The 15,237-nt window shown below is 38.4% G+C and overlaps 1 protein-coding gene across 4 annotated transcripts in view; it reads right to left on the minus strand.

Annotated features, from left to right (window-relative positions):
- Positions 1–15,237, minus strand: part of LOC107771936 (isoamylase 3, chloroplastic) — an 85,495-nt gene that overhangs the window by 51,955 nt on the left and 18,303 nt on the right. For all 4 annotated transcript variants that reach the window (XR_012702070.1, XM_075236894.1, XM_016591399.2 and 1 more), the window contains exons 5-10: positions 11,573–11,645; positions 3,892–4,128; positions 3,508–3,612; positions 2,756–2,860; positions 1,819–1,953; positions 1,608–1,694 (exon numbers count right to left, since the gene is read on the minus strand). Coding sequence is in view for 3 of the 4 variants with exons in the window: in XM_075236894.1 (XP_075092995.1) it covers positions 1,608–1,694; positions 1,819–1,953; positions 2,756–2,860; positions 3,508–3,612; positions 3,892–4,128; positions 11,573–11,645 (742 nt within the window). In the remaining variant the exon portion in view is untranslated. The remainder of the gene's footprint in view (positions 1–1,607; positions 1,695–1,818; positions 1,954–2,755; positions 2,861–3,507; positions 3,613–3,891; positions 4,129–11,572; positions 11,646–15,237) is intronic.

Here is a 15,237-nt window from a genome sequence, read left to right on the forward strand (position 1 = left end):
ATTTATCTGGTAGTCTATGTTGATGATATTATTATTACGGGCAATGATCAGGATGGTATTACTAATCTGAAGCAGCATCTCTTCCAGCACTTTCAAACTAAGGATCTAGGCAGATTGAAGTACTTTCTAGGTATTGAGGTTGCTCAATCTAGCTCAGGTATTGTTATTTCTCAAAGGAAATATGTGTTAGACATTCTTGAGGAAACAGGGATGACAGGTTGCAGACCTGTTGACACGCCGATGGATCCGAATTCTAAACTTCTGCCTGGACAGGGGAAGCCGCTTAGCGATCCTGCAAGCTATAGGCGGCTGGTTGGTAAATTAAATTATCTCACAGTGACTAGGCCCGACATTTCTTATCATGTGAGTGTTGTAAGTCAGTTTATGAATTCTCCCCGTGATAGTCATTGGGATGCAGTTGTCCGCATTATCCGGTATATAAAATTGGCTCCAGGTAAAGGATTACTCTTTGAGGATCGAGGTCATGAGCAGATCGTTGGGTACTCGGATGCTGATTGGGCAGGATCACCTTCTGATAGACGTTCTACGTCTGGATATTGTATTTTAGTAGGAGGAAATTTGGTGTCCTGAAAAAGTAAGAAACAGAATGTAGTTGCTCGGTCTAGTGCAGAAGCAGAATACCGAGCAATGGCTATGGCAACATGTGAACTAGTCTGGACCAAACAATTGCTCAAGGAGTTGAAATTTGGTGAAATCAGTCGGATGGAACTTGTGTGCGATAATCAAGCTACACTTCATATTGCATCAAATCCGGTGTTTCATGAGAGAACTAAACACATTGAGATTGATTGTCACTTCGTCAGAGAAAAGATACTCTCAGGAGATATTACTACGAAGTTTGTGAGATCGAATGACCAACTTGCAGATATTTTCACCAAGTCCCTCACTAGTCCTCGCATTGACTATATATGTAACAAGCTCGGTACATGTGATTTATATGCTCCGGCTTGAGAGGGAGTGTTAGAGATAGCTATGTAATTGTCCCACATTGGAATAGGAGTAGTATCCCCTTTGTATAGAGTAGCTATAAATAGCACCTCTTGTATTGCATCACATACAAGATATCAATATATATCATATTTTCTCCCATGCCTTCTCACAATGTTGATTGGCTTAATTATTAGGAAAGATTTGATTCAGATTGAGATTTGATTTTATTCTGATTGATTGTAAATTGATTGTAATTTATTTCCCTTCCTAAGATAGTCGTAGGACCTAGTGTATAAATATCTTTGCTTAGAGATGTAAGAAACATACATAAATACAAGAAGCCTTTTCTTATTCTTAAAATCTACACAAATTCCATAATCCAAGGCTACTCGAGTTGACCAGTTCTGTAAAGTTACAAAAAAAAAACTATTCTTGCAAAACAGTTAATGCATCTATCAACACACTTCTCAAACATGATGATGACAATTACTGAAACCGTTATCTATTAACAGACACAATAACCCCATGAACCTACTAGCAAAACGAATGTAGATGTTGCCCTAAGCACAGTAATTTGCTGAGGTACATTACATGCAATGAAAATCTCATTCATAACTTTATTGACCAAGACCTATTACATTGGATAGTTCCTTTACCTTGTTGTCTATTCCACGGAATGAGGTGGTATACGGGTTTTTGTCATCAGCTTCATTAGTGTGATTATAAACAACATCTAAAATGACCTGTAGCATGAAGAGCCGTGAGAAAGAGAAACCAATATCTTTAAATAGACATTTGAAAAGGTAGAGGAGACATTATGGGTATGTGTAGCAAGCTCTTTAAAGACCAAGCTAATACAAGGCGAACCTCAATTCCAGCATCATGCAAGGCCTTGACCATTTGTTTGAACTCCCGAGAAGCACTGACGGGTCCCCCAGCACAACTTGCATATCGACTCATTGGAGCAAAAAAGTTTATTGTTGAGTAACCCCACGTGTTGATCTAAAGTTAACATGAGTTCAAAAGTATTCAGACAAACCAAGAGCATTCTGCCCCTTTAATTAGCCATAGTAGTCAATGAAGAATTTGAAAACATGCACATCGAATAGATACTCACAGCATCTTTTCATCAAGTTTCCAGCAATGAAGGTAGCATACAACAAAGTAGATGGGAAGAAGAAAAAGGATTATCGAAATAAAGTATTCTTAAGTCAACAATTGAACTTTGCACTTTGACTTGGCACAGTTATTATGGTCTAATCTTGGGCATTATGAGTTTGATGGGGACAGAAAGGGTAAACGGTTGCTCACTTGCTGCTAATACCTCAAATAAATGATAAAATTGATGCAGTTGCTTCTAACATATATAGTAAAAGTTGTTCATCTTATTTCAATCAGCCACTTTAAGAGTCTCTTGGTCACATTTGAAAGAATCTGCATTCTAGTGAATCATTGCTCAATAAAAGAGGAATACTAATTCTCCTTTACCATTCAAAGCATTGGTATTTTACTGATGCGCTATGCCATAACAATGACAGAGTTGTGAACATCAGATCAGAGGAAGCACAACGTGCATGCTCACATACAAAAACAATACGAGGATTTATCATGAATTTTCAAATTTTATACTGGCTGCCAAGCTACCTCAATCCTCCTCCTTTATCCGGGCTTGGGACCAGCAATGTGAGCAAGCTCACACAGGCAACAGGTATGAAAGAATAATCATCATAAAGTAGCTTCAGAATAGAGAAATCACTAGAAAAGAATAAGTCAAGGACAGTTATAAAGCATAAAGTAAGTTTACCAGGTGATCTCTCGGATTAGGTCGCCTTTGAAACTCCAGTTCATCAAACTCAAAGACAGGCATTAATTCTACTGCATTAACACCAAGCTCCAGAAGATGTGGTATCTACACTTATAGATGAATGAATGTCAGATACCCAAAGGAATAAAATAAGTTTAAATTTTCTGTAAGTGACTAGTAGCCTGTTAGGCCAAACCTCTCAAAATCCAAAAGTACTTTTTTTTAAATAAAAAAAATACTTTTTTTTCAAGGTTGAAGTGTTTGGCCAAGCTTTTAGAAGAAAAAAAAAGTGCCTGTGAGGAGAAGCATAAGCAGTTTTGGAGAAGCCAAAACAAGTAGCTTCTCCCCAAAATCGCTTTTTTGAAAAGCACTTTTGTAAAAAAATACATTTAGAACTACTTTTTAAAAGCTTGGTCAAACACTAATTGTTGCTCAGAAGTGCTTTTCAAATTAATTAGCCAAACATAAACTGCTTCTTATCAAAAGTACTTTTGAGAAAAACACTTTTGAAAAAAAACACTTCTCAAGTAAGTTGATTTTTGAAGCTTGGCCAAACAGGCTACAATACATGGTGAAAGAATCAAAGACATCCAACATAAGAAAAAGGACCAAAGAACATAACAACAATTTTAACATTGAAACTTTAACTCGTAGTATAACTTGTGGTACTGCTATTAAGGCAGATAAACCAAACTTTAACAACCAATCAAATGTTTGGTAAAAGTAAACAAACTCGTAGAAATTGAAAGTACCTTTTCAATCACACCAAGGTAGCTTCCCCGTTGATCTGGATCCAAACCACTTGATTCATCAGCAGTAAAAGCACGGACATTCATCTCATATATAACAAGATCTTTCTGCCAAAAGAAAAAGGATATGCATTAAGAGTAAATGTATAGCAGATCTAAAGCATACAGCTCAATCTACCAAAGAAGCAACAACATTACTAAAGGAGAAAAAGCTGAAACTCCTCTTACTAGAAATAACAAGAACAAGTGACAGAAAATCTGAGAACTTAATAATGACAGTTCTGTCATCTTAGTCATAGCTCATAAGTGAATTAGCAAGATACAAGAAAATTATCTTTTGATTTGCACAAGTCAAGAAAGTCATTCAAGTAATTCTTCTCAACCTACCTCGGGTATACATGGAAGCTTGTAACTTTCTCCCCAGTCAAAAGGCAAGGTATTGAAATCGTAAGTTCCAAAAAAACTACATATTTTGTTGCTAACATCTCCAAAAGCTCGCCGGCCTTCAATTAGTTTCGCGTAAGGATCAATCAAAACAATGCTATTGTCAAATCGATGCCCTTCATGCCAACTTTGAGGACCATCAATGCGATAACCATAGAGGACGTCGCCACGAGGCAATTCCTGCAGATAATGGAGAAAAGAAGATACAATGAGAAAAGGTAACAGAAAGGACAATAATAGCATAAGTCAATACTAACGATTAACAACATAGCAGCATAAACTGTGACTAAAATAGAAACCGCGAAAAGGCCGGCTGATATATCCCCTCAGTACAAGGTTCCTATAGTACAAAAACCTGTGAGACTATTGATTCATTCAAGTTCATTGAGAATATGAAATTGATAGGAAGACATTTGAGAACATGAAATTGATAGAAACTAGTGAATTTTAAACTTGAAGATACTTAAGGATTTGAACGAGTTCGAAGTCCAATATAAGCAAAAATACTAGTGAAGTAATTGGAAAAGAAAAATAGAAAGATCATAACTGAGGAGATTTATGTGGTAAGGAGCAAAGTTGTGTATAAAAAAGGCGCAAGAGAAATGGATGAGATGGTGACACGAGTAGATAACTTTGCAGTTATCCTGATAGTTTACATTACTTCTCTTTCACCCTCATTTGTTCCCTTCAATTTAATTCTTTCATATTAGCAAGATCTGTAACTCCTTTTCATCTATCTGAAGTGAACTTTCCTCCAGCATGGAATGAAAGTTTGAGTTGTGTCCGTGATTTCCTAAGCTGGGATCTTCTCAGTAAAAGTTGGAATGGTCGACAAAGAATATAATACGTGGAAAACATGCCAGGTCAAGGTCAAAGCACAGTACCATTCACCCTCCAAATATATGTGAGGCTATTTGACTTTCTAGGACAACATAAAAACTCTTCAGATAAGATTTGACATTGACTTAATTTGAAAGTTAATCTAAGAGAATAAAAGAACTACAGGATGTTAGATAGTTATGCGTAAATACTCCTAGTCACATATGTAGTAGGAGTAGAATGTCCTAGTCCCATATGTAGTAGGAGTAAGAATATGTCCTAGTCTCATATGTAGTAGGAGTATAATATGTATTATATATAGGGCTCATTGTATCATTGTTAAAAAATAGATTTTTCTCCCATGCATTCTCACATGGTATCAGAGCTTCAGTGAGAAAATTATCGATGTGCGTCATTCCAGCGACATCCGAGAAGAAAGATCTCATCGCCATGCAATTTTCCGACAACTTCGTCTTGTTCTCAGGGTTCATCACTACTACAGTGGTACTGTGCATATACTAGTACTACCATCAAATTCGAAACCCTTGTGCGACCAAATCCCACAAATCCCAGTCCCTTCAGAACAAAAAAGTCAGTCACCGTGCGTCTTTTCGGTTGACAACTCAAGATTGATTTGCATTATCTCTTCATCGGTAAGTCTTGTGCGAAAACCAACACTACTATCTTGTTCGAAAAAGTCGGGCGACAAAACCCCAGTCAATCGCTCCAGCAGAAAGTCCCTCACGTGCCTCCAGGACTAGGTTTCTAGTGAGCGCGTCTAACACACGCGCTGGTGCGTGGAGCACTTTCCAGCCAAAAATTTCAAAAATTTCTTTAGGACAGTTGTTTCATGTGGTGATTCTAAGTCCCTAGTACAATTTCCTACAAATTCCAAGAATTTGGAATTTTCCGGCGAGCTACATTAACTTTTCCGGCGCGTGTAAGCCAATCCTGCCACATTTTGACAAAACTTTTTCAGGACAACTTACTCGTCCAGTGATTCCAAGCCTACCCATATAAATTACAACAAATTCTCACAACTTTTATTTTTTCCAGCATGAATAGCAATCGTGAACAGTAATTTCCAAAAAAGTTTCTGATTTCTAGTAGTATTTTAGAACCTATTTTGTAGTGTGGAATTTGGCTTAGTCTCACTATTTCAAATTTTTCCGATGACTTTTCGGTCAACTTCTGCTTATCAGCAACCACCTGGTTTTGTTGTTCGGGGAAAGGGGAGGTCTAGTGGCCTTGTATGATCAGCTTGCAGATATTTTCACCAAGTCCCTTACTAGTCCTCGTATTAGTTACATAAGTAACAAGCTCGGTACATATGATTTGCATGCACTGGCTTAAGGGGGAGTGTTAGATAGTTATGCGTAAATACTCCTAGTCACATATGTAGTAGGAGTAGAATGTCCTAGTCCCATATGTAGTAGGAGTAGAATGTCCTAGTAGGAATAGAATATGTCCTAGTCTCATATGTAACAGGCGTATAATATGTATTATATATAGGCAACATTGTATCATTATTAAAATAGATTTTTCTCTCATGCATTCTCACACAGGAAAATAAAATCATACTCAAATTATCATGGCCAAATATTTGGTGAAAGTTCAGAAGTCTAAACTCAATATGTTTATGAAGGTGTTGGTTTATGTTTAGTCAACAATGGCATGCCAATTGGAAGAGTTGGTGGAAAGAGTTGGTGTGGATGCTAGGAGGAAGCTTCCTCTTTTGATGTCACCCATGACATCAAGAGGAGGTAGTTTGATGTCACCAATGACATCAAGAGGAGGTCTTTACCTCTATAAATAGATGCACTCCTTCATTTGTAGAAAGCATCCCAAAAATAATGCAACACATTGTAGTGAGTAGAGAGTTAAAGAGAGAAATTCTCTTAAGTGTAATTGGGAACTCTCCCCTTCCTTTGTTAATATTAAAAAGGCAACTGTTCACTGGTGGACGTAGGATTATTTTGATCCGAACCACGTTAAATCTTGTGTTCTTTCTTTTACGTTTCCGCTAACAATTGGTATCAGAGCAACAGGATTCTTTAACGATCCAAGGAGGAAGAACAAGCAAAGATGAGTTCCATGAAGTTTGAAATTGATAGATTCAGTGGACGCAACAACTTCAATATCTGGAAGATCCAGATGATGGCGTTACTGCGGAGGGAAGGTTCAATCCATGCTACTGACGGAAAGTATCCTAAGGATATATCAACTCCCGACAAGGAGAAGATTGAAGGGGATGCATTGAGTGCAATCCAACTATCCCTTGCACCTAACGTGCTTTGTGAAGTAAGTACGGGTACCGAAGAGACGGCCAAACAGTTATGGGAAAAGCTAGAAGGGCTATACCAAGACCGATCAGTGACAACAAGGATGTTGTTACAACGGCGTCTTCACACATTTAAGATGGGGTCAGGTACTTCGTTACAAGATCATTTAGATGCATTCAATAAACTTGTCATGGACTTACAGATTGCAGGAATTAAAAAGGAGGAGGAGACGCTTGCATGTGCTTTGCTATTTTCATTGACTTCAGGATATCGTGATATTGAGAATTCAATGATGTATAGCAAGGAGCCTATCAAGCTTGAGCAAGTGCGGCAGGCACTTAACTCTAGTGATGTGCGGAGGCACATTGAAGGAGATAGAGATGACCAGGCAAGTGGGCTCTTTGTGAGAGGCCGGACTAGCCAACAGGGAAAGAGCAAATCAAAGCACAGATCAAAGTCTCGTGTGAACAAGAAGAATACAGAGTGTTGGGGTTGTGGCAAGAAGGGGCACTTTGAACGAGACTGCCCAATGTCAAAGTCCAAGGAAAAGGCGAGTGCATCCACAGTTGAACAGGTACATGATTTTGATAATGATTATGTACTAACAACATCGTGTAATAATAATAGTAGTTATGGAAACAAATGGGTGTTAGACTCTGCTTGCACTCTGCATATGACGTTCCGAAAAGACTGGTTTAGCAGCTATGAGAAAAGTGGAGGAACCGTAGTAATGGGCAATAATGCAACTTGTGCAATAGTTGGCATTGGCTCAGTTCGGGTTCGCTGCCATGATGGAGTCGTGAGGACTATTACACAAGTCCGTCATGTTCCTGATCTGAAGAAGAATTTGATCTCCCTGAGTACTCTGGATGAACAAGGCTACAGGTATATGAGCGAAGCAGGAACTATAAAGGTGACTAAAGGATCTTTAGTCATGCTGAAAGGCAAGCTGGAGAACGGCCTTTACACATTGGCCGGAAGCACCATTGTTGGCTCTGCAAATGAATCTACAGTGCAGTTATCTAATGATGACAAGGCAAGACTATGGCACATGAGACTGGGTCATATGAGCGCACGTGGACTGGAGATGTTAAGCAATCGTAACCTTTTGGAAGGTGAGAAGATCAGCACACTTGACTTCTGTGAGCACTGCGTTCTAGGTAAGCAAAAGAAGGTCAGCTTCAGCACTGGCAAACACAAGACAAGAGGAGTGCTAGACTACATCCATTCAGATTTATGGGGTCCCTCTAAACTTCCATCGAAGGGCAAAAAGAGGTATCTTCTCACTTTTATTGATGATTTCTCACGAAAGGTTTGGGTGCATTTTTTGAAGGCAAAAAGTGATGCTTTTGAAGCATTTAAAGAGTGGAAGATTTTGGTTGAAAATCAAATGGAGCGGAAAATCAAGTATCTTCGCACAGACAATGGCTTGGAGTTTTGCAATGAAGAGTTTAATGAATTCTGCAAGGTTCATGGGATCTCAAGACATAGGACTGTCAGGCATACCCCACAGCAGAATGGAGTTGCCGAGAGAATGAACAGAACTCTTCTTGAAAAGGCTCGTTGTATGCTCTTACAAGCCAAAATGTCCAAAGTATTTTGGGTTGAAGCAGTTCACACTGCTGCTCATATTGTCAATCGATCTCCAGCATCGGCAATTGACTTTAAGACTCCAAATGAGGTATGGTCAGGTGAACCCTCTAACTATTCATACTTACGAATATTTGGGTGTCCAGCTTATTATCACGTTAATGAAGGAAAGCTTGAACCAAGGGCTAAGAAGGCCATATTCGTAGGGTATGTGGATGGAGTAAAAGGGTACAAACTTTGGTGTTTGTCTTTACTCAAATTTATAGTTAGTAGAGATGTCACCTTTGATGAATCCTCTATACTTGATCTCCGTAAAGTTTCCGTGGAGTTTTCAGGAAACAAGAACGACGAGCAGGTAGAGCTTCCGGTGGAGCTTGCCAAGGAAAAGGATCAAGAGACTCAGGTTAAAGATGAGTCAGAAGATATAGACCTTGAAGAACTTGTTGTCAATGAACCATACACAATTGCAAAGGGGAGGGAGAAGAGACAGACACGAGAACCGGAACGCCTTATAGATCAAGCAAACTTGATTGCATATGCGTTCGTAGCTGCACAAGAAAAGATTAAGGATCTGGAGCCCTCCTCGTATATTGAAGCAACTTCTTGCAAGGATGCTGTACAATGGCGGTTAGCCATGACTGAAGAGATGGAGTCTCTTCACAAGAATCAGACATGGGTCTTAGTGAAAAGACAAAAGGGGAAGAGGACAGTTGGATGCAAGTGGGTCTACCGAAAGAAAGAGGGAATTCCTGAAGTGGAAGATGCTAGGTTCAAGGCGAGATTGGTTGCAAAAGGATTCAGTCAGAAGGAGGGAATTGACTACAATGAGATTTTCTCTCCAGTCGTGAAGCATAGCTCAATTCGCGTGCTACTAGCATTGGTTGCCCATTTTGACTTGGAGCTTCAACAGCTTGATGTCAAAACTGCTTTCTTACACGGTGATCTAGAAGAGACAATCTATATGGATCAGCCTGAAGGTTTCCTAGCTGAGGGAAAAGAAGATCACGTATGCCAACTAAAGAAGTCTTTGTATGGTTTGAAGCAATCCCCTAGACAGTGGTACAAGAGGTTTGATGCATTCATGACTACACATGAATTCTCAAGGAGTGCATTTGATAGCTGTGTGTATCACAAGAAGATGTCTGGTCACTCAATGATTTATTTACTGTTGTATGTTGATGATATGCTTATTGCTGCTAACAACATTACAGAGATAAATGCTTTGAAGAAACTGTTGAGTAAGGAATTTGACATGAAGGATTTAGGAGCTGCAAAGAAAATCCTTGGTATAGAGATTTCAAGAGAAGACGGTGTTGTACATCTTTCTCAGAAGAGGTATATTGAAAGGGTTCTCAAGAGATTCAATATGCATACGTGCAAGCCTGTAAGTACACCATTAGCTCCTCATTTTAAACTTTCAGAGTTACAAATGCCTCAGTCCGAGGATGAGGTGGAGCATATGTCAAAGATTCCTTATGCCAGTGCAGTTGGTAGCATTATGTATGCTATGGTATGCACACGTCCAGATATTGCTCAATCTGTAAGTGTGGTAAGTAGATACATGTCCAGCCCAGGAAAGAGGCATTGGGAAGCTGTCAAGTGGATATTGAGATATCTCAAAGGAGCTTCTAGTGTTGGTCTGACCTTTCGAAAAAGTGGTGGAGGTATTTCAATTCTCGGTTATGTAGATTCTGACTATGCAGGAGATCTTGACAGAAGAAGGTCCACAACTGGATACATCTTTACCCTCGTTAGCAGTGTCGTTAGTTGGAAGTCGACTCTGGAGTCGATTGCCGCTTTGTCTACGATAGAAGCAGAATACATGGCAGCAGCAGAGGCGGTGAAGGAAGCTATCTGGTTGAAAGGTTTAGTAGCGGAATTGAGTTTGGTTCAGCTGGAATCAACTCTTAGATGTGATAGTCAGAGTGCTATTCATCTAATGAAAAATCAGAGATTTCATGAGCGCACTAAACACATTGATGTCAGATTTCATTTTATTCGAGATGTTGTTGAAGAGGGAACTATCAAGGTCGTGAAGGTTATCACAGACGATAATGCTGCAGATATGTTGACCAAGATAGTCCCACTCGCTAAGTTTGCACACTGCAAGGACTTGGCGGGGGTGTGCATCAACTGATGCAACTCCGAAGAGAACAGTTGTTAGGTGGAGGTGGTATGTTCAACAATGGTTTGATTCTTCTTGTTTCTTACAACGGGGTTGCCCAGTAAGCTTAGAAGTTTTGGCCAGAGTTGTTCACACGCACGCTCGAAACGCAAACCAAGGTGGAGATTGAAGGTGTTGGTTTATGTTTAGTCAACAATGGCATGCCAATTGGAAGAGTTGGTGGAAAGAGTTGGTGTGGATGCTAGGAGGAAGCTTCCTCCTTTGATGTCACCCATGACATCAAGAGGAGGTAGTTTGATGTCACCAATGACATCAAGAGGAGGTCTTTACCTCTATAAATAGATGCACTCCTTCAATTGTAGAAACCATCCCAAAAATAATACAACACATTGTAGTGAGTAGAGAGTTAAAGAGAGAAGTTCTCTTAAGTGTAATTGGGAACTCTCCCCTTCTTTTGTTAATATTAAAAAGGCAACTGTTCTCTGGTGGACGTAGGATTATTTTGATCCGAACCACGTTAAATCTTGTGTTCTTTCTTTTACGTTTCCGCTAACAGTTTACTTTACATTGAAACTATGGACCCATTAGAATACTAATCAAACAACAAGATCAATCATTTGACACTGCCCAAAATAGGGAGCAGGTTACTAAGGTGACTAAACTAGCGCAGGTTACCAGGTTACAAGGGAGTAGAAAGTGGACAACCAACATGATGTGACTAAACTACGCTATTACAGGCCAGAATGTAATCTTCGATGGTGACTGAGTGAATATGTAATGAAGGTACATAAAACAGTTAAGTTACTACCTTAATGCATATGTGCCATATGTTCACCGTGCGATTCTTCTGTGGGTCCAGCGCTAATTCAATCATTCCATCACTGTCAGGCATTCCAAAGAAGTACATTGGCTCAGCATGCTTTAAGCAGATATACATATGAGAAGAGAAAATCTGAGTATGACTCCACCAGGGCATATTGTTTTGGCCTTGGCAAGATGCTTGAATGGGTAGTTTCAAACTAGTTCACTGTCTTTGTAAGTGTAGATACTTTATCCTAAGTGTAACACGTCATTTGGACATTTATTACACAGTAAATGTATAATGGAATCTCAAGGTGATACGATGTCAACTACAACATAAGAAAATATCACGCTGGCTTCACCAGAAAACACAACAGCACTTCATTAACATGCTTCTAAGTTGAGACTCGAGCAGGAATATCCACTTTGGATTTTAAAGAGAAGGTCCAAAAACATATTTATTCTGATACACACGGTCCTCCATCTCTAAGATGGAAGTGCTGTACATATTGTTTACAATGTCTATAAGTTGCTTCACACTTGCTGTAATGCCCCACCCCCACCCCCCCTGTTGGTATAATTACAAGGGGAAAATAGTAAAAGGAAACATTTATTTTTCTCTAGTGATATATGTAGATGACAGAGTCATTATTCATTCAGTTAAAGAAACATGGTCACTTTCAGATTAAGTATTCAAGTATCTAAAATCAAGAGATGATACTGTAATTTCACAAATGAAGTATGCACTAGATATTTTAAATTGGATGGTAGGCTAGAAATATGAGTTTTTGGCTACTTTGCACCTATTATTTGCTACACTTTAATTGTGGTTGAGCTAAAATATGGATAATTTTATACTCATTACGTGTTTTATGTTGTGTAGGCCGTGATTCTGAGCTAAGACAAGTCTTTGGAGCAAAACTAAGTAAAATAGGACTTTGAAGTCTGAGTAGGAGTTCAAGGATTAAGCCGGGATCGAGTTCGAGCGCCAAGGACCGAGCATAGGCATACATAAGAAAAAATGAAAAAACAAATTCAAAAAAATGAAATAAGGCTGTCACATCGTGCTAGCCAAAATGTGGCACCTAGTGGCTATGCAATTTTGCAGCAGAAGGCAAAAAAACTTAAGTTTTTGAAGTTGGCCATTGACACAAAGTGAGGGATGACGTGAGCTATGAGGTGGCTGCCAATTCCTTTGTTGTCAGGCAGCAAATTTTCACTTTAATTGAACCTTATGGATAAGTCCCAATAACGCGACGCGCACTGCATCGCGCTAGGCAGCGAAGAAGTGCATTATTTCGCTCAGTTATCCTAATTCGGCTCAGAGAGGTTATTTTGGTTCAGAGCCGCTCATACTCGGTATAAATACACTTTAAACACGATTTTTTAAAGGGATTCAACCTAGGAGAGTTTTTGAGAGCTACTATGGCTCGAATACACAAGATTTCATCACTTTACTTGCAAACAATAAATGCAAAACCGGAGCTTGTATTGTAAAGTTGTCTTTGATATTTTCTATGTTCTTAAACTTCTTTAGGATGAATTTCTCCATATCTATGGAGTAGTTCTTCCCTAGAGTTTTGACGGATATGGAGTTTTGATTGATATTTGAGGATTCAACTCTTGTTTAATTGCATGAATTCGTTAATAGAGCTTTGAATTGTTTGCAACTTTATTTACCGGCTTATTTATTGGAAAAAGGAATATTTTGATGATTATCTTTGCATTATTTTATTTGGTTTGATTTAGTGATTCTTGTATGTAATCGAGAGAGCTTTTTGAATTGTTGATTAAACCAAGTTAGGAGAATATTCGAGAGACGTTTTCCTAAAGATTAGTCCATTAATGTGTTCTTGTATATCTTCATAGTGCTTCATATTAGTTTATCTCGTAGAGTTCAGATTTAATCGAGAGAGGAATCTTGACCTTACATTTAAACTAATCATCGAGTAAATTCGTGAGAATCATTAGAACATTAGAAGTGAATTTAAACAGAGTTAAATCTCGAATGACTATCTTGCACATATCCTGTCATAGCCCTTATTTCTCACATTGATAGCAACCCGTTTAGAGCAACTCTCTCATTCCCTGTGATCAAGTCTACTTAGTCGTAATCTAGTTTAGTTCATTAATCATAGTTGTTAATCACTCCAAATCAAAGTGTTACTCAGCTTGAAAAGCAAATAAGCCAGAAATTACTCGAACGTTGTTTAAATCCAATCCCTGTGTAGAGACGATATTTTACTATACTATTTTTGACTAGCGAGCTTCAGTTTTACACGTCGGTTTTGTGCTCGTCAAATTTTGGCACCACTGCCGAGGATTGGCAATCAATAGTGTTCTAAATAGTTTTTGGTAGTTTTTATTTTTTTATTTTTTTTAGCCAACTTGTCTTCAAGATTTCTTTTGTATTACTTGACAAATGCTAGGGAGAAAGCTTGAAGAAAATATTTCTAATATTAACTCTTATTATTATGAAGATGGAGTACAACCAACCTAAGAAACGGTTGCAGCGTTAGCAGTTGAACATTATCATAAGTCTGCTATTTGTTTTAAATATAGTGAAAATCATTTATGGGTTGATTGTCAAACAGGTAAGTATTCCTTATATTGTTCATCTTTTGAAAAGTCTCGCTCTGTTTCTAGTCCTTACAAGTATGAGGTTTCATATGGGCACAATCTTTAACTCTGGATGGAATGGGTAGCCTGGTTATGACTCGAATGAAAGTGAAGTGAGACAACCACCTCTAGAGGAAAATGGCCGTTTAGAAAAGCTTGTGTATAAGTTTATGAATAGTGTGGAAAAGAGACTTATACAAAATGATGAAGCCATTAAGAACCTAAAGCAACAATTGAGTCAAATAGTAAGTATACTTTCAGAAAGCTCATTGTATTGTGAAGGTGAATATATGGAGGAGATACCCCGTGAGAATGAGCCTACCCAAGAGGGTGATCATTTACATAGATAACTTTCCACTCTGCAAGAAGACTCTAATTGAATTAAGATGATTGAAGATAAGGTTTTGGTTGATTGTAAAGCAATAAAAGAAGAGTTCAAACCCCCATCCATCTCATTTACAGGTTGTACTAGAAGAGAATGAGAAACAAATGGTCTTGGACATCCCGGAGGAATATTCTCATGAAATTTTTTCTTTGTTTTCTTATTCTAAGATTGAAAATGTGGATTTTATTTTTGGGAATTTACCGACAGACGCATAGAGTTCCCGTAAAAGAATGCAGGAATAAGTTGAGGATCATCATGAAAGAACAAATCACCGCTCAAAATGAGACCAAGAAAGAAAGAAAAAAGTGGGTCTTGGAGATTTCCTCAGAGGAATTGGGCCTAATGAGCTCGATAAAGAATCCCAAGAAGCGAAAACGAGGAATAAATTAAGAATTAGGGGTTAAGTTCATAAGTTCTCAAAAACGAAAAAAATTCAGGGGAGTTTCCTTTACTTCTTATTTGTGTGTCATGTAGACATTCCACAATTTATAGTGTGGGATGGGGGTGTAAATATGTGTAGTGTATTTTTTCCCCCTTATCTTTGTGTGTTTTTCGTCATTCTTTAAAAAAAAAGATTTACGCTTTTTCCAATGATGGATCTCCTAGACGGTTTTCTTAAAGGATTAAAGTAAAAATAAGAAGAAAAAAATCAAACAAATATAAAAATC

The sequence above is a fragment of the Nicotiana tabacum genome, chromosome 18, assembly GCF_000715075.1.
Source record: "Nicotiana tabacum cultivar K326 chromosome 18, ASM71507v2, whole genome shotgun sequence".
Lineage (NCBI taxonomy): Eukaryota > Viridiplantae > Streptophyta > Magnoliopsida > Solanales > Solanaceae > Nicotiana > Nicotiana tabacum.